Raw genomic sequence first — 24,294 nt, 5'->3', positions numbered from 1 at the left:
AACGATCCCGCCGTCCAGCACCACTTCGCGCAATCGGCACCGTTCATTACAGCTGTAACCGTCGTGCTTAGCAGTGGGAGTGTCCGAAAATAAACAAAAGGTAGAAAATAAATTAACGGTATTAAAAAAGGGTTAAATATCAGTAATCTATATATTTAAAATTAAAAAAATAATTTAAATGCACAATGATCGATGCTATTAGAGAAAAAGAAAAAAAAAATTAAAGCAGAGGAATCAAAACTGCAAAACTTGGACGCTAATGCACGAGCCGCAGCGACAAACCTGCCTAGATCCATTCCTAAGGTATTCGATGTCAACATATCATTACTTCTAACTAATTTATGAATCTCAATAATAACGTAACAAACCACCTCAAAAAATGACTCAATAATAATAATAAAAAAAAATAACGTTGAATTAAGTAGCAAATAAAATATTTTTAATAAATTTAGTAAAGGAATTTACTTACTAATATAAATTAACAAAAAAATAATTATATATTGATTATTAGCTCAACAAAAAATTTTGTATCGATTTTTTGTATAGCTATTAAGTTATTCTTTTATAATGAATGAATTTTGGAAAAAAAAAATATATTTTTTTTGGTTAAATTACGAACCTAATTTATTTTTCCCCCACAAGATGTTTTTAAGGCTATTGAGCTCGAAACTATCTCCACTCACGATTGGTAGATGCTGTTGACACTAAAAAATTTAATACTCGATGGAGATCGAATACGAAACTTCTCATTAAATAGATCGACCCCATATATATTATTTACAACAGGGTCTTAGTAGTTTATTGAAACTTGGCATAAAACAAGTGCTGTAACTTTTCTTTGCAGTGAATGACAAAAGCCGTTAGTTAATTAATGAGTACAAGTATAAAAATATTATTTACATATCAAGAATGCAAAAGTACGCATTTGATGTATTGGCATACAATGATGCAAGTGTTCGGTCAAATTTGAATCAATTATATGATAATTGTAATACACTTGTCGTATGATTGGTTTAAGATTCAAGAAAATGACCAATCACGTGACATGTGCATCAAACTGTATGTATGATTGATTTGATTAGATCAAATCTAATTTAAATAAAAAAAAATTGAATAAACAATATAATGGGAACAAATGAATTTTGTCAGCAACTTCACTCATGAATTTTCCTTTCAGGGAGAAAAGTGTCATTTTTCTGTAATCCATAAAATAAATTGTAATAACGTATACTAATTGTTTTCCCTTTCATTGGTGAATAGAGTAATTTTGATTTAATATTAAAGTCCTTTAAAATTTCTAGTTGTTGTCCAAATTCAAATGCTTTACTATCCAAACAAAACCAAGTGAATTTCCCATACCTATGAATTTATAAGTGTTTGACCACTAACAAGAACAGGAAAAATGTTGGTAGTTGTGTGTATGTTATCATATATACATATATATAAAAAAAAAGGTAAAAGCATGAAATCCACATAGGGGCGGAGCCCTAACTTGTATGGTCCCATTGCACTTTCTGCAGTGAATTTGGCCTTCTTATCTGATGAAAGAAAAGGGACGTGGTGTGAGTGCAGTGGAATGACCTAGTTCTTAAGCAAAGACCATTCCTATAGCTAGCATAGCAATTCAATGTATATCAATCATCCCCAACACCACACCTCACGTGTGGTCCACCAATACTACGTCGTGATCATAACACCCCATGACCAAGAATTTCTCCTTTTGTCTATGAACCCATAAGGACATTCTTGTCATTTCATCAAGAACGAAGGAGGGCATTCTCGTAATTCCGACCCACAATCTCAATCAATATTTACCCATTTTAATTCCCGTTTTATAACCACCTAATCTCCACCTCTTTTTAAAGCCATAGTTTTTCCTCGTCAAAATCCAGTTTTTTAGCTGCCCCCTCCTGTCCCCTTCAAGCGCAAATAAACCTATCCCCTCACTTCTCTCCAAAACTTCACTCCTCTCCTTAACTCTCTCCCTCCACCCCCCCCCCCTCAAAATTACACACACATACCAATACTCTCTATTTCTCTCAACTTTCTCCTTCCTCTTACATCCCGAGTCTTGTAGACATGGAAACTCCGGAATTCTTCGAAACAAACTACTATCATGCTCAACACACTCCTGAAAGACGACTCCCCGACCCCAAAACTGGCGACCATTTCATCATTGACGACCTCCTAGACTTGCCTAATGACGAAACCATGGTAGCGGCCGATGGCTGTCTTGATGCTGCCATGGCCGGGACCTCCACAGAATCCTCCTCTGCCACGCCGGTCGACACTTCATGCAACTCCTCGTTCTCTACCGCTGAACCACATTTCCTCGCTGCCGACATCGTTGGGCACCGCAGCCTGGCGGATGGGCACTTCTCAAGTGAACTTTGTGTCCCGGTATGTCGTTGGATTGAAGTGTTCATGCAAACCAATATATGATTGCATGACAAGTTAATCAATATGAATTCTGTAAATGAGTGAATTTAATTTCTCGCATTACCTTTTCTTGTTTAACTTATATGTCTTTTAATAGTGGAGTGTTTTTGAGAATTACTATGGGAACTCATTGCTTTTAACCTTTCAAACCTTAATATATGAAAGAACAAATAAATGATTAAGATATATACTAATATATAGCTTTTCCTATATTTTATGAGGAGAAAAATATATAAGTTTTTCCATAAAGGAAAATTGGAATTTTCAGAACTTTAAAGTTGCATATATCCTTTTGCTAACCTTCTCCGAGAATGAACCTGAAAAATGATGTTGGATGAAAAAGAAGGCTGCAAACTCAAGTGTATGCTTTCTGGATGAGTAATCGAGTTATAGTGATTAAGCAATAATTATAAAAAAAATGAATTATACCAAATATATATATATATATATATACATGAAGTGAATTATTCAGTCATTTAATATTAACTTATTTTCCCCGTTTTGCAGTATGACGATTTGGCTGAGCTGGAATGGCTATCCAATTTCGTAGAGGAATCATTTTCTAGTGACGATATGCAGAAGATGCAACTGATACAAGGAGTCAAGGCCCGAACTAATGAAGATTCCGAGAGTCACCATTACCAATTCCAGCCCGAAGCCTCTCGTCCAGGCCCCATCCTCCGCTCTGAAATGTCGGTCCCCGCCAAGGCCCGTAGCAAGCGCTCACGCGCCGCCCCCGGCAACTGGACATCCCGCCTCCTTGTCGTGTCCCCTACACCAGCAGCACCCGACGTTCCTGCCATGTCGTCATCATCGGAGTCCGATGTTGCCACTACGGCGGGAAAAAAATCGACGAAGCCAGCTGGCCAGAAGAAAAAGGAAGTGCCTGATAGTTCAACAGGTGGCGAGGGGCGGAAGTGCCTGCATTGCGCCACCGACAAGACGCCACAGTGGCGGACCGGGCCCATGGGTCCAAAGACACTCTGCAATGCCTGTGGGGTGAGGTACAAGTCGGGGCGGCTGGTACCCGAATACCGGCCCGCTGCTAGCCCGACTTTTGTTCTGACCAAACATTCCAATTCACACAGGAAAGTTCTTGAGCTGAGAAGGCAGAAAGAGATGCTGAGAACTCAGCAGCAGCAGCAGCAATTTCTGCACCATCATCATCATCATCATCATCATCAGAGCATGATGTTCGATGTATCCAACAGTGATGATTACTTGATTCATCAACATATCGGGCCCGATTTTCGACAGCTGATTTAATTGGTAGTAAGGGATCAGTATGATCAGTAAGTTTAATCATGTGGGAGGCCCTTGAAGTTTAAATTTAGACAAGTTTGCTGATTTTATATTTTGATCTTTAGTTCATTAGTTGCTGGGAGAATTGATTCCTAACTCATCGAATTTTGTAGTATTTTTCTTTGTCAATTTTTATCAGGAGTAACAATAGAGGACTGCAAGGACTACTAAATGTCCTTAATTCGAAATGTATTTTTGCCACAATGATCTGGCCAATTCTTGATCAATCAATTTTTCCTAATTTGCACATCTCCTCATTCTTCATCATTCACTTTCTAATTTGATTTTTATCTGTTGCTTGATCGGAAAATAATCAAGAGTAGTGAGTGAGAGATTAAACATATATAATTGCGCACCCAATGGTTTACATCGTGAAATTTTAATTCAATTCGAGTTTGGATCTGAACTAATTATATGTCTAATACAATCAAGTTGTCATGTGATTTGGATACAATAAGGGATAGTGATGAATCACAAGACAATTAAGTATATTTTATTTACTTTGTGATTGATTTAGTTCAATCAAATCTAATTTTAGTAAGAATTTTTTATCTACATCCTCGAAAATAATTTATTTTACACAGAATTTCATTTTAATCGAGGTAATTATGTGGTAAACAATCATTTTTGCATGCATTTGTTTCAATTAAACTACCAATCCATTTAGATACATGTCGGTAGCATATATATATACATATATTGCCTTTTTTTCCACAGACAAGAAAACTCACATTCATTGTGATTTTGTGGATATATATGTTGAAAGATGTTTGTATTGGTCCATAACTAGAAAATACGTGCAGGAGTGTCACTTTTTCATTTTTTGTTTTTCCCCCCATTTTCTCGGATATATTGAAATTGTGAGAATTAGTTTGTGTGCGGACCATGATTCACTAACAATACATATGTTTGACTCGCCCATTTTCGTTCGGACATACCTTACCATAGATTCATGTAACATTGCCGGTTAAAATTGGACATTAACAAATTAAAATTGCGAGCACATAATTCATAAATATGTAAATATAGTAAGTAAAATAAAATCATGCACATTCCACCCAATAAAACAATAAAGGGTTTAAAAAATAAAAGAAAAAGAATAATTATACTCATGAAGTCTGTAGTGTTGATGTATTTAGATTGGTAAAAACAAGAGAAGAGGGCACAATTTCCAGACAATTCTGGAGGCACATAAATTTCAGTGAAGAATATATACAAGATGCATAATGCTATTGTATTTCTGATGGTGAATTTCCTCAAAACAAAATTACCAACAGAGAATGTTAGTCAGTAATCAGTGTATATATATATATATATAGAGAGAGAGAGAGAGAGAGAGAGAAAATGATCTGAGTCTGTGTGGAAGACGACTTTAATTTTTCTATCTGTTTTTTACCGTACGTAAAAATTATAGTGGGAATTTCATTTTCATGTATTGTTATTACCTCCTCGTTTCCTGAAATCCGTTGGGTGTTGGTTAAATATAGGCAATCATATCATCATATCTTCTCGCACGGAATTCAATTTCCGCCACCCAAATTCATCGGTTCTCGAGAAAGAGTCCATAGATATAAATAAAAAGGGCGGGGGTTGGGGTTTTCGGGAGTCAGAACTCAGCAGACGTGCCTACTTTCATGCACACCATGTGATGTGATGCGAGAGAGAGAGAGCGAGCCAGACAGACACGGACTCCACCAATTCTTTATTCTTTTCATTTCTCAATACAGCTTCGCATTCCTCAATTAACCCCCTAATTCCCCCATCATCCACCAATATTAATTACCCTTCCTCATCACCCATTCTTCTACCTATACCACCAATTTGTTTGGAATCCCACATACAATTACATATACTTCCATTCCTCCTTTATGTGAATATAATCCTCCTAATTAAATTTTTTTAACTTGTTGCTAAATTCATTATGAAATAAATTTTTTTGTGTTAAATAATGTTAATTAACAATAAATTTAATAAGAATATTTTTTATTAATTAGCTTCACACTTATTTTAACATTGATTTTTTTTCATACGTATCGAGTCATTTTCTTATAATTCTATAATATAAAATTAGATTTTACACTACAATACATGCAAATATATATATATTGGGACGACGATAATCCCTCTAGTAAAAATTGCTTTATAGTCCTATTAGTATTAGGAGTAGGTGCACCTGTTCAGTCATTTTAAAATTAAAAAAATAAAATATTTCTATACTTACAAAATTAAAATTATAATTTTGGTCGCAACTAAAAGTAAAGATTTTCTTGGTGTGGGGTGAGGGTGGATGGCTGTGAGAAGCTGTGTATATATTAATATTTAATTAATGTATAATTAATATATTGAATATAGTTATAGTTGGGGAAAATGATAGTAGCTATAGGTAGTAGTACCCTATGTGCGATCCCAGGCATCGCTGATCCATAGGCCTACCCTGTACTTTTTAATTAATTAATGGTGTCTTAATCTTTAATTATCATAATTTGTTGCTTTGCAAATAATATAAAAAAAAAAAAAATAAGAAAACCTGAACCCATGTACTGTATTCTCCTCTCTGCAACCAGTTTTATTTTATAAAATGTGTTTGGCAGCATAGCATAGCATGAAGCTATATATATGATTGTCGCAAATGAGCCTAAATAAAACTAATTAATTAATGCGACAGAGAGAGGTGAAAGGGGAGTGGTGGATCAAACAATACTTAACATTAATTGTGTAGGGCAGCGTTTTATCAGTGATCACATGCCTCAACCTCCACCTCTACCTCTCATGCATTTATTTTTTTTAATACATGATATATTTATCATGTAATTGATTATTTTTATTTTTTTTTATAATTGTACATCAATCACATAATAAGTGTATTATATTTGTCATGTATATAATAAATTCATGCCTGATCAAGCCCGATTTGAATTAAAAATTTTCAAACACTCTATTATATCATATTCTTGAATTTCTTCTGATCAAGAATATTTTTGTAATTATTGTGTTTTATTTCATCGTAATATGAATACCATTCTATTGGTTCTTTTTTATGTTTAAGAAATCGAATACAACTTTATTATAAATTTTAATTATTAATTAATGTATAATTAATAAAAAGAACTAGTATTACGACAGACAAACAACTAGTTTTGCATATGATATAAAATAAATGAATAGATATGATAGTCCCCACTAACTCTAGTAGCTAGTTTGGTACATATCCAAGGCACGTGAGCACCGCAACCCATGGGAGAGTGAGAGTCATCTCCCAAATTAAGCTATTGAAAATTGAATGCTTCCTCAAGAATCATTATCTAAATTTAGTCGAATACTTATCGGATCTTATTATATATATATATATATCTTCAACGTTACTCCAATTGAATTATTTGTTTTAGAAAAAAGAAAAAAAAAAAAAAAAGGAATCTTGGAGCACGAGTGGTCCTAATTGGTGCATTGTAAGTGGGTTGAATGATGGAGAAAAATAGTGTGTATTTGAATATAATGGGCTCCCATTCCATGCATGAGGATGAGGGATATTTGCATGTTCATTTGAGAGGGTGTGTCTCCAATCCTCCATCACCTTACTGACAATTCACCTCTATTCTTTCCTCTTTCTTTTTAACGTAGATTCACATCAATTAGTATGTATTTTACATGAAGCGGCAAGCCTGCTATACAATTAGTATACCCTTATGTGATATATACTTGAATCAACTCATGATCCTCGCGAGAATATGGGTGCTTTGACCTAGACCATCTCATGCTGCTAACTACCCAACCATTTTTAATTAGAGCAGTTTATGATTCCATTAACAAAATTTTTTAATTTAAGAAAGTAATAATAAATGGGATTAAATTAAAAAAAATCTTTATATATATATAAAAAATAGGTCTGCCATTCAAACACCACAAGTGATCAAATGTCTATGGAAACATACATGAAAGGGTAGCTAATTATTGAGAGAGAGGAGAGTAGCATGTATTGATTTGACGGGACAAGGGTGCAGCAGGGGAAGGGAGGGTTGAGATGGATGGGAGACAGAGAGACACACCGTACGTACCATTAAAACCCCCACCATCTCATCATCACGTGCCCCCTCACATACCTACGTGAATCGTGTTTGGGAAGGGGGCTAAATGGGCCTTATATAGGCCCTAAAAGTCAGACGGGGCAGCCCAAGAAGTAAAAGGCCTGTGCTGGAGTCTTTCTTGTCTCTCATTTTGTATGACTTCTTCGATCGCGTAAACGTTTTACATAAATTAGGTTTAGATCATAAAATATATTTATTATACAATTAATTATTTTTTAAATTATACAATAATTATATTAAAAGTATTTTATTTTTATCATGTAACTAAATTAAGTAGAATGAAAGCTGATTTATTTTTCACTTCTTCTTCAAGTTAACCATTAAGATTGAAGTTGCAAGAAGAGCCCATGACGTGCCTTAAACTCAACCGTCGTCAATTATTATTTGTGAGGTGTGTTTCTTTCACCCTCAGACAATCCCTCACGTGTCCCCCAAACCTCTCCAACGAATCTCCACCACATTTCTTTCCAAATATACGACAATACTTTCCCAAAACAACAACACAACAACAGTACTATTACCATTACCATTACCGAAACCATTATCCTTCTCTCTTCCCCCCGCCAATTAATCCCCAACTGCCATAACTAACTTTTTCCTCATGGAGTCCGTCGCCTCCAGCTCCTCCCCTCCCCACCACCACCGCCCCCGCCCCCGCCACCGCTTCAACCCCACTCAACCCTTCTCCGACCGTGTCATCCGCGCCATTCGCCACCGCCTCCGCCTGCTCCACCGCTCCGACTCCCTCTTTTTCATCCTTGGCGCCACTGGAAACGTCTACACCGTCAACATCTCCGCCACCCCATCCTGCACCTGCCCCGACCGTACCACTCCTTGCAAACACATACTCTTTGTGTTCATTCGAGTACTTGGTGTTCCTCTCGATGATTCTTGCCTGTGGCGGCGGACGCTCCGGCCGTGCCAGCTTCACCGCCTGCTTAACCTCCCCACTTCCAGCGAAGCACTTGCCGGCGCCGCCGTCAGAGAGATGTTTCACCAGCTTTTCTTCCAGGCAAGGGGCACAAGTGGTTCACGGCGGCCGGATGTGGTGGCGGACGGTGGCACCGCCTGCCCCGTTTGTTTGGAGTATATGGGAAGAGATGAGAGGGTGGTGGCGTGCAATACTTGCAAGAATGTGATACACGAAGAGTGTTTCTTGGCTTGGAAAAGGAACTGCCGGAGAAGGTCAGCCACCTGCGTGCTGTGCCGTGCGCGGTGGCGGAACGGCGGTGATGATCAAGAAAAGTATTTGAATCTCTCGGCTTATGTCAGTGAAGATGATATGACGGAGGTGGAGGCACAGGCAGAGGGGAGATGCAGCAGTGATCAATTAGTAGTTTAATTAGACAATTAATTAAGATTTAATTTAATTTAGTGCAATTAGCTTAGGCAGGGTACTGCACATTCATTAATTTGTAAATACATGCTTAATGAATTTCATCCTTCTCAATCCTCTAGAAAGATTTACGAATTAATTAGTTGTAATTTCACTTTTATTAAGTCGCTAATTTCATTTTAGTATAATCTCAAAGATATTGATACCCAATTAGGATCTGCGTGTGTATTTGACAACTAGGCCCATTTGGAGCTGGAAGTGGGTCTTTCTTTACAATTAATGAGCCCCAATCACAATCATCAATGCATCAATCAATATATATTGGGCCGATGTAGTTGGGCCATTCTGTTTCTCAAACCGAAAATTTATTTGTTAAATTATCATCATCTATACTATTATTACGAAAAGAAATATTATTTTAATTTTTAAATACCCAATTTTTTTATTTAATTTTATTTTTTTCTCTTCAAAAATTATTACAATAGTCATTTTAATATTTTTTAAAAATTATAATTATCAAAACCCCAATTATCACATTCTGTCTGTGTCCAACAAAATTGTACTAAAAGAAATAGTGGCATTCTAATTTGAAGTAAATTGAGTGTATTGTATATAACTTAAAATAATTATAAATTAGACATCGTAATATATTATAAAACTTGTGAAATACAAATGTAATAAACATAATTGTGAAATAATAAAACTTGTTTAATTGATTGTTGCTGGTAAAAGATAATGGTTTGATTGTGAAGTGATCATTATGATTGAGAAGATGATAAAAGATTATATCTTGGCAATCATCATCATCATCCCTCACTATTCACTACTACCAAAGCGCTTGCAGTAGCTCAAGAAATGGAGGAACCCACCGTCGTAAATCCTGCATACCCCTCCAATCTTTCCCGGAAAATCATTTCAATTGCAGCTGGGGAAGCTCACACTCTCGCTCTAACTGGTCTCTCTCTCTCTCTCTCTCTCTCTCTCTCTCTCTCTCTCTCATCTCTGTGTTTTATTTTCTTTGAGTTGCTTTCCTGATTGCCTGATACAATATTATGTATTAAAACGGGATTGTGAAAATGCGTGTATAGCTGATGGAAAAGTGTATTCTTGGGGGAGAGGAACATTCGGCCGCCTCGGTACTGGTTCGGAGGAAGACCAGCATTTCCCTGTCCGTGTCAGCTTCTTTGGGTCTGATGATGAAAGGGAAGACAAGCTCAAGATCGTTGGGATTGCTGCTGGGGCTTACCACAGTCTTGCTCTCGCAGGTTCAACTTTATGATTTTCCTGTTTTATGGTTTTACTTTGATGTCTACTTTAGTGTTTTTATATTAGGGATTCTGTTATTTGGATAAAGATCAAATACTGGAAACTTTTATTCTGTGTTATTTGGGTCCGGTCCATTTCGCTTGTGAATGCCTGGGAATGATTTTGGACAATTATAGGAAGAATGAACAAAATGAAGTTTGATTCTGTGGACTTACTGTTGGATTTGGTTTATGATGAAGGTAATAAATTCTTGTAACTCAGTATACTATACACGTGAATCAAGATTTCGAAGATTGTATGGTGGAAAAATATGTTATATTTCTGAATTTCAGTTGAAAATGCGTTTGGTTTGTTTGCTCTGTCAGGTACCGTTTCCTCTTATGAGGTGATAAATACAGATTGTCGTCCACATGGTATAGTGCACTATTTGATGCAGAACAGTTTCTCTTTTTTCTCTGCTTTTGTTCCCTACTTGACAGAAAAGCTCTAAGTAGCGTACAGCGATAGTTTGTGATAACTCAACATGTATGAAAATATGATATGCTGATTTTAAGCTAGAATATGTCGTAAACGTTAGAAAATAGAAATTACATGTCTTCATTGAGAGTTCGAACTTTGACTGCTGTATTAATCGCTTTCTTGTTTGATGACAGATGATGGATCAGTCTGGGCCTGGGGTTACAATGTCTGTATCCTTTATTACGACTCTTTTGTAAACAAAAACATGCTTCATGAGTTAATGGAACCTAAATAAGTCCTCTTGCAATTGGTTCCTTTTTTCTTTTTTCACAAATTTTCTCTCAGGATGCAAGTATTCCTTGACTTTAATACGGATGGCCAAATTGGTGTTACTGGAGAAAATTATTTAATTCCGCACCAGTTAGAGGGCTTCTCGGGATTGGGATCACCCGGTCCTTCTACACAAGATAATGAAATGAAGAGTGGGAAACCTCTGAAGGTATAGCTAAGTTTTTTTTTCAAATGATTACTTAGCCTTGTTGTAAGCAGCATTCAGGCAGCTTCACTTTCTGTTTAGATTTCCTCTGTCAAAGCTGGAGCAATGATGTCACTGGCCATAGACAATCTTGGCGCTTTGTGGATGTGGGGAAATTGTCCTCATCCTTCTGAAAGCAAGCCATTGGAAGGAGAATTTTCACTTGTCAGCAGTGTAGCTCCAGTTCCAGTCTGGAACTTCCATGGCCACATCGTTGTTAAGGTGGCATGTGGAAATGACCATGTCGTTGCGTTAGTTACTGCAGGAGAAACATATGAAGTTGGTGATCTAGTATGCTACTCTTGGGGCGGTAACAACCATGGACAGTTAGGTATGGGAGACAATGCAGGCAGGTCGCATCCGGAGGTCATAGAAACATTTAACTCTGATTCCCCTTGGGAGGTCTATGAGATAGCATGTGGTGCTTCCCATACAGCTTTATTAGCAAAAAGAAAGGGACCCAGTGACACTTTAGAAAGTTTCTGCTGGACATTTGGCTTGGGAGATAATGGGCAGCTTGGTCATGGAACGACCCAAAATTTATTGTCCCCAGAACTTGTAAGAGGATTGCCACAGAGCACGTTCCTTGTATCTGTTGACTGTGGTTTATTTCACACAAGTGTCGTTTCGTCTGCTGGAGAAGTATGGTCTTGGGGGATGGAAAAGGGCCTTGGTCTATGTCCAGATTCTAGGTTTATTGGGCCTGATGCTGGGGATGCTCTTTCTCCCTTACTGATTCCTTGTAATGGATTGCATGACCACAGATTCCGAGAACCTCTCCAAGTTGCCTGTGGTGCAGCCCATACAGTTCTTGTTGCTGATGCTGGGTATAAACTATGGTCTTGGGGCCGGGGACGAAGTGGAGTCCTTGGAAACGGTCAGACAGTTGATTGCTATGCCCCAACAGTAGTATTATGGCCACTGCTCAGCGATGATTTCAGGGAAGAGGAGTCACAAAATAGGGGGCCAGATGGGTATAGCAAAGAAAAGAATCCTGAAGAAAGTGCAGAAATCGAGAAAAGACTATCTGCAGCAATGGAAGAGATGAAGCTCCTTCAATCAAGACTTTCCATAATGGAAAGATATGTTAGCATACTGCATGGCGCAATATTTGGGAAGCCTTTCATAGAGCATGAAATTCCAAGCTCTCTCCAGAACTCTGGTACGTTTGATATAGCAAAAGAGTGGGAGAATATGCTGGACTCATCAGATCAAAGAAAACTCGCTCGTCTAGAAATGTTCTATCGGGACATGCTTGCTGGTGTAAAAGACAAGCTGATGAAGAGAAAGATACAAGAGATAGTACAAGAGTGCCTAAAATCAACTTCTTCAAGGACTGCCGAATAAATATTATCTGCACTTGTGACTCTGCCCATATAACAATTAGAAAATACTAAGAAATTTGTTTATGCATCTCTATTAGCAGTTGAATAGAAACTTCTTGTGAAGTTTGAAAGATAGGATCTTGCTTTTCTAAAATTCAATTAATGATGTAGCCATACTATTGGCTTGATTTTTTCAAGTTGGAAAAGTAGAAATATTTCATGTATGGTATCTGAAGTGGAGAAAGATCAGTGCTGTGGAAATTAGTTCGAACCAATGGTGGAGTTAACTGAATGATGAACTCGTAACTAAATAGACATAATCCCTAAGAAGCTTATTTTGTGATAGAATTAATAAAATAAATACTTTATCTGGGCAGAAGTTTCAACTTTAGAACACCTTACCCTTATTACATTAATGTTTATGAAACAAGAACAATGCAATAATCTCGCACAAATGCTGCAGACATTTGAGCGAAAACAGATTTATCTCTTGCACACCACTCCACGGCCATCAAGACCACTTGCACAGTGCAAGTTTGAATACTGGAAATTGTTTGCAGAACTCAATTGTGTTCCCTTGAACCTGGCAACGGCACAGTCTGTGGAGAAGAGACCTGAAGAAGCAAATTCTCTCCGTCCGCCCAAAACCGGCATGTCCACTCCCATCTTCACCCTACTGACGTAGTTGCTTGCATATGTTTGACCCAAAACTCCATTCACTTCACCACTCAATGAATAAAACTTGAACCCCAAATCAAGGTGAGCAAAGCAATCTTCGTCTGTGATGCCATACTTGTGAATTCTTGAGTCTTCTGCTGTGATGGGCACAATTGCTGCTTTGATCTGGAAGTTGCCTTCCACTTCAATCACCACTGCATTAGTGTCACGGGACCTTGTGATGGTTATGCCAGGCTCTGAGGTCGGTTGCCACTTTCTTCCTTCTCCCTCAACAAGGTAGATGGGAAGTCCATCAAACGAGAGCTCTAGCCGATCGACAGCATTGTCCCAGGTAGCTGTCTTCTTGGCACCAACAAAGATTTGATGGTTGCCGAACAGGATTCCAAGAGATTGAACCCAAGTAAAGTCCCTTCCCATGTTTTCATTTCTCCTCCCAATGAAGTGAGCATTGATATGCAGGTTGGTGTCAGAAACTATGCAGAAGTCTCTGTCCTTTTTGCCGTGGAAGTAGAAAGTGATCCCATCAGCGCCAATGAATCTGGGGTCTTGACATACTGCTCCAGGCTTATTGCAGTCTGTTCAGAGTAGCTAAGAATGTTATATGTTTGAGAAATTAAACTGTACATCTGCATCTTAATGCGTTTATTTATGAATTATGTTTGAGGAAGAAAGCTAAGGAGAACTTACCGCACACAGGACTGCAGGTGACACAATCAACCTCACAACGATCAGGACAAGCAGCTGGACAACGATGCTCCCTGTAGTAGCAGCTGGGGTATGACCTGTTTTTGCAACGGACTCTTTTCCCTCCAGCAGCCTCAGAACTATCAGGAGGAGGGCTAGGAGTAGCTGGTGGCGGGGTGTAACTCGGGCTAGGAGGCCATGATGGGGTGGAATTTGTTGGTGGAGGTGGGGTAGGAGCAGTGGCTGGTGGGCTAGGAGTAACTACTGGGGGAGGAGGGCTGTAACTCGGTGATGGACAAACCGCCTGGCACGTAGGACAATCGGCTATACATGTTTGTGGGCAGGCAGCAGGGCAATAGAGTTGCTTATTGCATGTTTTCTTGTAGTTCTTATCTTTACACTTGACCTTACGCGGTTTAGGAGGATGTGGTGGTGGGACGCAGACTGGCTGGCACGTCGTGCAGTTGGCTGTACAGTGCTGCGGGCAAGCATCGGGGCAATAAAGATCCTTATGGAAACAGGCAGGGAAATTCTTGTCGTTGCACTTGACCTTCTTAGGTTTATTGGGTGCCCCCTCAGACAAGGCCACCGTAAGAAGGACGAGGGCTGACAAAAGCAGGCGAGCCATGGGTTGTGATTGGGATGTTGATGGTAGCAGATGTGTATGAATTAGTTTTGTGGATGGTGTTGTGGAAGTGCATGCATGGTGTCTCCATTTATAGAGGTTGTAAAGGTGTAATGTGGCCTTAAATCTAGGTGTTAGCCGGTTGGGAATTGGTATTGGGAGGGTTCTTGTTTGTGTTTGAAGACTTGAAGTGTTGTTTTTGAGGGGTTTTTGTGGCGTTGGGTTTCAGAAATCCCAAGGTCAGACCTCCTCATCAAGTTTGATTTGTACGTAAGAAATATTAAACTAAATTGCCTGTTTCTGTTTTTTGTTCTTTTACCATTTTATGAATTAATGTATCTTTGTTTATGTAACGTTGTGATTAAGTAATAAAACGACTTCACTCATCAAATAAAAGAACACAAAGATTCTTTACTCAAAACAATTTTGGGCGAAACAAATCAATCTCATAACAAATATAATATACTTGTCATGGAATTAATCATTTTTCCTTGATCTTACATCAATCACAAAATTAAGAGTATTGCACTTGTCATATAATTAGTTCAAACTCGATCAACCCCAATCTGTGTTAAATTTATGAATAAACACGACTCTTGTTCCACTTTCCAATGAGGTGAAACCAATTATAACAAGGGAACTAAAGTGGAAAGGAGCGGAACTTTTAGCCGGAAGCTTGAACAATGATGTGTTCTGTATACCTACCTTCAATATATCTTAACAAAATATATCGTCTTTTGGCAATATCTAATGTTGACATCAATTAATTTAATTAAATATTTCATAGAAATTTTTTAAAAAAAAAATCATAGTATGAATTGTACATATAAAAATTTGAAGGATATGTAACATCATCAATCATTTTTTTATTATTAGGAATAAAAAGTTTAAAAGTAATGGTATGAATTAGTGAATTTTGAAAAAGAAAAATGGGGAGAATGTTAGACTGAATTTAAATGAGGTTGGATTTGGAAGCGAAGGGGTGAGTTCCTTTGGACTGAATCATCCATAGCAGATGGGGTTGGGCGGCATCCAGTGAAGGCATAATTGTCAACGACTTTTAAGGGTCAAGAAGCTGTCTTTGATTGCAATTGCAGCTGTGAAATCGTTAACCGGAAGCAAAGTCGTGAAATGAAATGGGCATGGAGTTGAGGAGGAACATTGTCATTGCCATTGCCGTTGCCGTTAATGACGACAATGCAACTTTGAGAGATAGAATCAGCTTAAGCCTTCATTTACCGAATGGGAGTGTGCATCAGTCGGTATAGTACAGGGACGAAAGATGTATTTATCCTTTGACCAAATAATATTCAAAAGGGCATAATCAATCCTTTTCATTTACAGTGAAAAACTGCAAGCGCCATATCACAGGGTTTAATGGAAACCCACCGCGCTGCACATTCATAATCTGAAATTGGGATTCTTCATTTGTTAAACTTGTCAATTTGAGCTGAAAATACATGGCATTTGATAAGGAGACAAGATTCCAATTTCCCACCCAAACAGAGGGTCTAGACTAGAGTATCACCAGATCTAGTTTGGATACAACTTGTCAAATTCATCAACTCTAATTATCAAAATAAGACAAAGCATTAGCTACATGGAAGAAAACATAGGGTAATATTATCTCTAGCAAAACAATTCACATAAAATGAACAGAGACACTGAGGTTGATGAGAATGGGATACGCGGTTGTGTTTAATGTACGTAATCAGCATCTTCAAGTCACGGTGCAGTTCAAATTCATAAGGAAGACTTTGCTAAGACAAAATATATTTTCATGGTCATACTATGCCCAGACAACTTCACAATGAAATCCTAATCTTCACAGGAACATCTCATGACTAGAAAGCATGGAGCGTCCAAGTCCAGCCAAAGCAAATTTTCAGGTAATCTTCACTCCAGCCAGACGAGTAACTGGACAAACCCCTGCCACAAACAACATGAGATCACATTCTTAGATATGGATTAACAAGAAAGACCACTTCCAGCCTAATCGCTCAAATCATCCAGTAAACTTACTGCAAAGAGAAAGTCCTAAATGTAATCAAAGAACAGGAACAACAGCTTACTAGCTTGATCTCAACAGCACAAACTTAGTTTACAGGCATGATAAAATGCAATTATGCATGCATGATGCCAACTAAAGGATTCTGACTAGAAATGCCATACAAAATAGTGAACATGTTCACCAAACTTCTGGCTAAGCTGAAACTTATAAGATCACTCATTATTATACTTCACATTTATCCATCTCTATGATCTCTCAAATGTGTTATTTCTTTTCTTGGGGATGCCTTGGCGTGGATGGCCCACTATGCAGAGTATGGTGAAGAGTGGTCATGATAAGTACATGATACATGATCAATAGAACAAGTAGGGGATGTGCATAGCCAGAGCTAAGGAGGGGTGTTGTATGGTCTCTCAAAGCCCACCAACAGTTTGTTGAACTAAATTTTCCTCACAACATTTAAAATTGAAATTGCATACTTTCTAAACAAAATTCACGCCAGATTTGTGATTAGAAATTGTGCATTCTAGGCTATTAACTTTCTCTAAACACAAGAAGCCAGAAATCAAATTAACAAAACTATATATAAAAATCTTGAAATGCTAATCTCTTATAGCATCCTAGGAGGACCAAGAAGAAAAACTAACATAGAAAATGCAACACGAATTAGAAAATTAGAATAAGCCGTAGGATTCTCATAGCAATAACAACTAATAACAACTAACCTAATGAAAGCATTATCACTACTACTGCTGATTCTGTGGAGGTGGCATCCCTGGTCTGGGCGGACCAAATATCTGAGCCTGTCCACCCGGCGGAGGTGGCATGCCAGGTCTCGGTGGCTGCTGGCCAGGTGGTGGAGCACCAGGCATACCAGGCCTTGGCGGTCCACCAGGCGGTGGTGGACCTCTCATCATCTGAGGCGGTGGCACCATCTGCGGCCTCTGTGCAAACTGAGGCGGAGGAGCAAACCCGCCAGGAGGCGGCATCCCCGGCCTGAACTGCGGCGGCGGAGGCATCGGCATTCCAGGCCTCGGAGGAAACCCTCCCGGCGGCGGAGCCATAGCAGGGGGCCTTACAACCGGCGGCTGGGGAGGGTAAGAAACCGGTGGACCGGAAATCTGAGGCGGCCGAGAAATCTGTGGCTGCATCATACCTGGAGCAGGCCCACCGACTCCCCGAACGGGCCCCGCAAGGCCCGGCTGGGCCTGGGTTAGTGGGCCAGTAATGACGCCTCGGCCTGCGGCGCGGCCAATTCCGGGGCCGGGAATAGCGTTTGCGGAAGTGGGCTTTAGGCGGGAATCGTCAGGGGGAGGTGGACCCTCGACGGTGAGTGAAATGACTTCTTCGCCTCTGAGGAGGACGAGGCCGAGCGTGCGGCGGTCTTCGCGTTCTTCCTTGGAGCCCTTAGTGGGCGGAAGTTTGCGGAACTCTTCGCAATCCCCGAGGACAAGGTTCATGTGTCGATCGAAGGCCATGAATTTGCCGATAAGCTGACGGCCATCTTGGATTGTCACCCGCATTCGGTAATTGATATACTGAAGCATCTTGGAACTCTTCGACATCGACATTTTGACGAGAAAAGAGATTGCAAGACTCTCTTTCTGTGTCTGGGATTTTGAGTTCTGAGAGGAGCGGGGGAAAAAGGGGAAGTAGGGTTTATGAAAATGAAACCTTTTTCCTCCTTTTATCTACATTTTCAGAAATACAGAAACAACCGCGACTTCGGTAACCGCAGCAATCACAACGAAAAAACGCACTTTCGCTAGAGTTCCGCGTTTGATCTTTGGACTCTCTTGATTCTTGAACTGGCCATGAGGTAAAGGGAGAAACAGTATAACGCGTAGATGAACTCGGCCTCCATGGACATGAATTTTGCTTGTTTCAATGTAGTAGTAACATTACAAATACACTAATAAATGACAAATTTTAGAGCACACGAAAGTAATGGACTTGATAAGTGAACCTCTCTACATCAAAGGGACAAACCAAACTCTCGTAAAAAGAGGAGAAAAGAAAAGCAACAAAAGAACAAATGAATATATGGTTGGGCCTCCTATGAATTCAATATCTCAATCAATCTAACAAAACTAACACTAAATATATTCAATCGATATATAGACGAATAACACAAACACTAATGCGATTCCCTCTGGAACTCCCTCTCAAGCCTGCAAGTCTTGAGCCTTGAATTCCTCTGACTGGAGAAGCAGCAAGGAGTGTGAAAAACACCATGTTTCACAAGAGCAACTGTACAACAAAATGCTGCAAGCTAGCTAGGTCGAGGCCAGTAGAATATAAATGAGCTGGGAAACAGGAACATCCCCGTTACTCTCCTCGCTTATGGGAGAATACATCACCAATCAGCACCAAATTTGATGATGTCTGTCACAGTTTCTTAGGTAAGTTATAGGTCTTCTTAAGAAACTTTGTAGCAGCTTCATCATTCCTGTAACACAGAACTCGCAACAACGTGTTGGGTTCTGTAGGGTTCCACTGTCCAGATGTTGGAGGTAAGGGAAGTCGAGATTTAGCAGAGGAGCCATATGCTTCCAAAGTCAAGCGTCTAAACCGCTCGATGAGGCTATCTGTATCTGCTCGGAAAAGTGGAAGCACATTTCTTGCCGTGGTTGAAAATTTATCGATTACATCATCTGGCAATCCATCTCCATTTGCCCAGAAAAGATCCTTCAGGGACCTGAAATCATCCTCTATTATCTGTGAGTCCTGTGGAGAAAAGGCACGTGTTGGCCCACCAGCAAGCAAAACCAACAAAAAGCCATCAAATGAAGCCCTCATCATGTCTGCAATAATACGAGTACGGACTCTTTCATGAACAGTATCTGCTACAACAGTCAGATTATGCTCAAGCTCCTGGAGGAAAGGCTCAATTCTAGAAGATGAAGGATCGCCAACATACAGCGAATCCCATAAAACATGGCTTAGATCATGGAAGACAATTTTATACGCAGCCCCTTCGGACAATTGTTGAACTGCTTCAATGCAGGAAGCTGGTGTGAGTTCGAACTTTTTCCCCAAAACATTTGAAAAGTCTTCTACATGGGCAGATTCCGAGTTCCGCAGCAGGGTAATTATTCTTTTCTCAAGAACTTCTAACTCCATCCGTATTTTATGCAATGAGTTTATACGTACACATAGCTGTGGCAACCCAAAAGAGCTATCTCCATTGACGGTTGCAACCTGAGGGTTCCTTCTCTGAGAAGTTATCAACTTCTCTTTCTTCTTCCACTGAAATTTTGTCCCAGTGGTGCATCTTGTTAATGCTGGCATTGTGGGAATATACATGTTTCTTGATCCTGCATAAGGAGAACCCATTAACTGATTGCTACAAATACTGAAAATTTTAGCCACGAGCTATTAGATAAGCAATACTACCACAGCCAGATTTTGCTTTAGTTATATAATATTGGAGACATTTATCAAGGCCGACGACCAAGTCCGGAAGCAACGCGGGATGCATTGGTATTGGCAGCAGAAAGAATGCCTCCAAGGTCTCATCAACTATTCGCAAAACCTCTACAGCTGAAGGAGCACATCCCTCTTGATTAGCTCTTGGATTCCAGACCTATAAATTGTAAAAAAGATGAGAATGTGAAACTAAAAACTGAAATCCAAATACAGATATTTGTGGAGTAAAAGATATTTCATTGGAATCAACACCAAGATATGAATGCCATACCAGTGAAAATCATTAATAAGAATTCGTGTCCCGATAAGACCTAGGAGAATTAATTCCTATATATACTATATGCAAATTGGTTTGGGAGAATACCAAGAACTGAAAACTTGATTATTTACAATGTTTACAGCACGGCACAGCATACCCCTGAAATATGCTGCATAAAGCTTCTAAGAGTAGAAACATTGAAGTGCTACAACTTAAATATGTTACACATACATAATTGGTCAAGCACAATGCACATGCATCTTTATACGAGTACATGCATCTAATTTAGTGTGCATGAAGCACTTGATATGAAATTTGAGTTACATGGCTACTGGGTTGTGAAAGTAAAGAATTATAGAGAGTACCTCTTGTTGAAGATTTCTGTCAACCCATTCCTTTAGCCTGTCTAGTCTTGTCTTTATCCATACTTTTACCAAGTTGGCTATCGCACCTTCAGCTTCATAAGGAGGCATCTCGCGAATTATGGCCTTCCCACCATCATCACTATCCACTGAATCTTCAACAGCAATTTGGACAAGGTCTTTTTCCAACTTATCTGCGGCTCTTAATATTTGCACAGCATCTGGTGTCAACTCTGTAATGCCTGAAATAAATTGCTTCAGCTCATTCCCGTAGCATGCATGTAGAGTGGCAACAGCAACACCTGCGGCAAAGGGGTGCCATCTCTTCAAGATAGGACTAAACATGTCCTTCTCCTTGATTGCAAGCTCACCAACATCCTTGGCAAGGATGGCAAGGACGGGAAGGGGATTTGGCTGGTTTCTTGATGCTCTTCTGCTTGAATCAGCCTTTTCCATTCTCTGCAAGTCAGGGTACAAAAAGATGTTACTAATCCATTTCCTAAGTGTCATGAAAATTTTAATTTTGCATGCTGCATATTCCATGGATAGATAGGTTGGAGAAGAAGTACCCGAGAGAACTCCCCTCATGTGTACCCAAAATGGTTTTATATTTCAGTTAGGCCAAGGAAACGGGTAGATCTATAACATAAAAGAATTTCATGGATAAAATGTCGGATGACTTTGTCTGATGATTACTTTATAGATTAACTCTATGCAAGTCACCTCTTCAACTAGAAAAATTGGAAGTCCTAGTTATTTCGATGTCAACTACACCTCATTACTAATCACATCTTCAACTTGCCTGAGCAAATGCAGTGCGGAGCGATGACCTAATATAAGTGTCGATCCTGCTAAGAGCCACATCAACTTCAGTTTTTCTTCTCCGGCGGTACTCATTTGATATATCTTCGACTAAGATCTTAGCAGCCAATACCCCGACAGACACAATGCTTTGCATGGAATCAATATTTCCACTGTCGAATGTTTCATGATAAGCCAGGAGTCTTTTCTCAGCCCAACCCAACATGGCAGTCAATGTAGAACTCAAAATCTTGGAATAAGCTGGATCTTTTGTCATTTTCACATCTTTGGCTACTTCAGAGAGTTGACTGTCAGCAGCATATAATAGATCAATCTCAACTTGCCCCGTAGCAACATAACGGTTGAACAGAACCCATGTAAAGCATAGATTATGTAACATTTGATTCAGTCCAAGGATTCCCCATGTTTTCTTTATGAGTTCCATAAGCTCATCAACTTCCTCTACAATGGATGTCTCGTCATTAATATCGAAGCATGCTTCCAGAAGCATTTCATAGAGACGGAGATTCAACGGAAAACCATCTGCCCAATGGCAGGATTCAAGCACAGCTCCATCAGATGTCCTGCTTGCAAGTGCCATCACTGTAGTACGAAGGACTTGCATTGACTCGTTATTCCTCCCAGTCTCTATTGGTCGGTCCAAGGCTGCATGAATAATTTGGCGCAATCGTTGAGCAGCAGTATTAGCCTTTTCCAGTGGCATGTGAGGGTGCAGAAGGAGACCAGCCTCAAGCATTCTAAGGTTTCTCTTCTGCCATGCTTCATATTCTTCTTGATCAGTAAAATCTGAAGCTTTGAATTGTTGCAATAGCTCTAGCGGAAGAATCATTGACTCCGTTCTTCTGCCAACCTACACCAAGTCAAAGTATTAGATCAAACACAAAATATCATAAATCTATAATCTAAGTAGCATAACAGTATCATTCTATCACTTTATCTATACCGACGCAGCAACAATAGCCCCCAGAACTGGAAAGTCTGCAGTTCACCGGAATGAATATTAAAAAAATACGTCACCGTCAGAAAGCAATCAGAAGTATCTTCTAATATTTTCTTTACTGTTGTTAAGAGCAAGAAGTTTTCTAACTAGCGAAAAAGTCAAAAACACAGGAATATCCTGCTGCATAATCAAACACAACCCAAAGGGATCATTCACCATGTAATTCAAACTCGAGAAAACCCCAAAAACACACATTCGCACATGTTCCCCAAATCAAAGTGTTGGCTTTTTAACTTATCTACTTAAACTCATCCTGAATTCAGCAAAGTTAACCTTAATTTTCTAATAAAGAAAATTGGTCCTTCAAGAACAAAACGGTAAGCTCGCCAGAAAATATAATTCGGTGTTCCTTCCTACCAGAGACGTTAAACAAAGACTAATAAAGAAACCAGGAAACAAAAGGGATAAAAATGGCAAACTATGAAATACATATGAAAGTAATAATAATGAAAAAGAAATTGAAAAACAGAATTTAGCAACACAAAATCAGACATCACCAAGATCCCCTCTTTCATTAGACTAGCACCTCAAGCTTCAGATCAGACAGTTGTACTTTCCTGTACATTAAACAAACTCAAATCCCCAATTTCACTCCGAAGAAAATATATTCTCAGCTCATCCCCATCAACTCCAATGCCTAGAACCCAAATCAAAATCCCAGAGTCGGTTAAAACAGAAAAATGTAGAAACTCAAACACAACCCAGCCACTAGAAATAAATCCACTCAACCAAATGCATAACAAATTAAGTCTTTTTTCCCCCTCGTTAAAGCAGTTTCTGTAACCTGGCCAGCAGAAATCCTCAATAAACCCCTACGAATCCTCGAATCTGAGGCCTCCGAGACCCTCATCTGCACTCTCATAAGCTCCCCTATGGTCACCGGCCTCTTCGTTTTCCCACCGGCAACCGGATTATTCGAATCGGAACTCCGTCTAGAACTACTGGATCTCAGCCCCAACGCCTTCTTCATCTTGGACGCCGCTGCCGAGGTCAATGACTTCTGGAGAGTAGCAGTAGAATTGCCATTAGTACTAGTGTTGGTAGGTGAACTGTTATGATTGGTGTTGGAAATGTAGGTGAGGGGTCTGGAGGAGGAAGAACGGTTGGCGGATAGGAAGATCTCGTAGGCAGAGGAGCGGAGATCGGTGTCGGAGAGAGTGGGGGTGAGGTCGCCGAAGGGGGAGGGGACTGGGGATAAAGCGGTGGGGGTGATGGTAGGGGTGAAGCGGGAGGTGGCGGAGGAAGGAGAGGCAGTGGTGGCGGCAGTGGTGGTGGTGGAGGATGAGGAAGAGAATGAGTCTCTCTTGGAGTGGCCGAGGGTCCGGTCTCGGAAGAGAGACGCCATTGACACTCCGTGTGTAGAGAGAGAGAGAGAGAGAGAGGAGAGAGTGAAGAGAAGATGAGTCAGAAAAAAGTAAAAGAAGGGGAGAGAGAGAGAGAGGAGACAGAGTTCTATGATAGATTTATTTCTCTTTTTTCAAGAAACAATACAAATTACTATTACGTTGTTAGAAAATAAATAAACAAAAACCAAAAACACAACAAACAAACAGTGTCAGAAATTAGAAATGTATAATTTATTGAAAACATTCCAGATTTTGATGCAAATGAAATTTGATCGAATTCAATTAATTACATAATCATTTTTTTTAAATTATATTCAAACTCAATTTAAATTAT

General features: G+C 39.4%; 5 protein-coding genes and 1 pseudogene across 6 annotated transcripts; 3 read left to right on the top strand and 3 right to left on the bottom strand.

Moving 5' to 3' along the window:
• Positions 1-1,881: 1,881 nt before the first annotated feature.
• LOC105164735 (GATA transcription factor 12) lies at positions 1,882-3,990 on the top strand. The gene is made up of 2 exons (XM_011083476.3): positions 1,882-2,400; positions 2,947-3,990. Exons 1-2 carry the CDS (start codon positions 2,080-2,082, stop codon positions 3,703-3,705), a joined length of 1,080 nt encoding a protein of 359 aa, XP_011081778.1. The 5' UTR covers positions 1,882-2,079; the 3' UTR covers positions 3,706-3,990.
• A 4,303-nt stretch (positions 3,991-8,293) lies between these two features.
• On the top strand, positions 8,294-9,284 carry LOC105164736 (SWIM zinc finger family protein / mitogen-activated protein kinase kinase kinase (MAPKKK)-like protein). Its single transcript, XM_011083477.3, has one exon. It carries the CDS (start codon positions 8,425-8,427, stop codon positions 9,163-9,165), a length of 741 nt encoding a protein of 246 aa, XP_011081779.2. The 5' UTR covers positions 8,294-8,424; the 3' UTR covers positions 9,166-9,284.
• Positions 9,285-9,890: 606 nt separating this feature from the next.
• On the top strand, positions 9,891-12,968 carry LOC105164737 (Regulator of chromosome condensation (RCC1) family protein). Its single transcript, XM_011083478.3, has 5 exons — positions 9,891-10,114; positions 10,248-10,424; positions 11,079-11,114; positions 11,259-11,383; positions 11,462-12,968. The coding sequence occupies exons 1-5, from the start codon at positions 10,015-10,017 to the stop codon at positions 12,764-12,766; spliced, it is 1,743 nt and encodes a 580-aa protein (XP_011081780.1). The 5' UTR covers positions 9,891-10,014; the 3' UTR covers positions 12,767-12,968.
• A 93-nt stretch (positions 12,969-13,061) lies between these two features.
• On the bottom strand, positions 13,062-14,999 carry LOC105165055 (uncharacterized). Its single transcript, XM_011083931.3, has 2 exons — positions 14,110-14,999; positions 13,062-13,997 (listed from the first exon to the last, which is right to left on the bottom strand). The coding sequence occupies exons 1-2, from the start codon at positions 14,732-14,734 to the stop codon at positions 13,228-13,230; spliced, it is 1,395 nt and encodes a 464-aa protein (XP_011082233.2). The 5' UTR covers positions 14,735-14,999; the 3' UTR covers positions 13,062-13,227.
• Positions 15,000-16,280: 1,281 nt separating this feature from the next.
• LOC105164738 (uncharacterized) lies at positions 16,281-18,470 on the bottom strand (annotated as a pseudogene). Its single transcript, XR_016066234.1, has 2 exons — positions 17,468-18,470; positions 16,281-16,660 (listed from the first exon to the last, which is right to left on the bottom strand). The product of XR_016066234.1 is annotated as an uncharacterized LOC105164738 (transcript).
• Positions 18,471-18,605: 135 nt separating this feature from the next.
• Positions 18,606-24,069, bottom strand: LOC105164739 (elongation factor Ts (DUF810)). Its single transcript, XM_011083481.3, has 5 exons — positions 23,399-24,069; positions 21,595-22,464; positions 20,796-21,251; positions 20,139-20,328; positions 18,606-20,059 (listed from the first exon to the last, which is right to left on the bottom strand). The coding sequence occupies exons 1-5, from the start codon at positions 23,957-23,959 to the stop codon at positions 19,131-19,133; spliced, it is 3,006 nt and encodes a 1,001-aa protein (XP_011081783.1). The 5' UTR covers positions 23,960-24,069; the 3' UTR covers positions 18,606-19,130.
• Positions 24,070-24,294: the final 225 nt, after the last annotated feature.

This window comes from Sesamum indicum, linkage group LG6 (assembly GCF_026168435.1).
Source record: "Sesamum indicum cultivar Baizhima isolate 11 linkage group LG6, ASM2616843v1, whole genome shotgun sequence".
Taxonomy (NCBI): domain Eukaryota; kingdom Viridiplantae; phylum Streptophyta; class Magnoliopsida; order Lamiales; family Pedaliaceae; genus Sesamum; species Sesamum indicum.
Note: the sequence above shows the minus strand (reverse complement) of the source record. Positions and strands in the feature narration are given on the sequence as shown.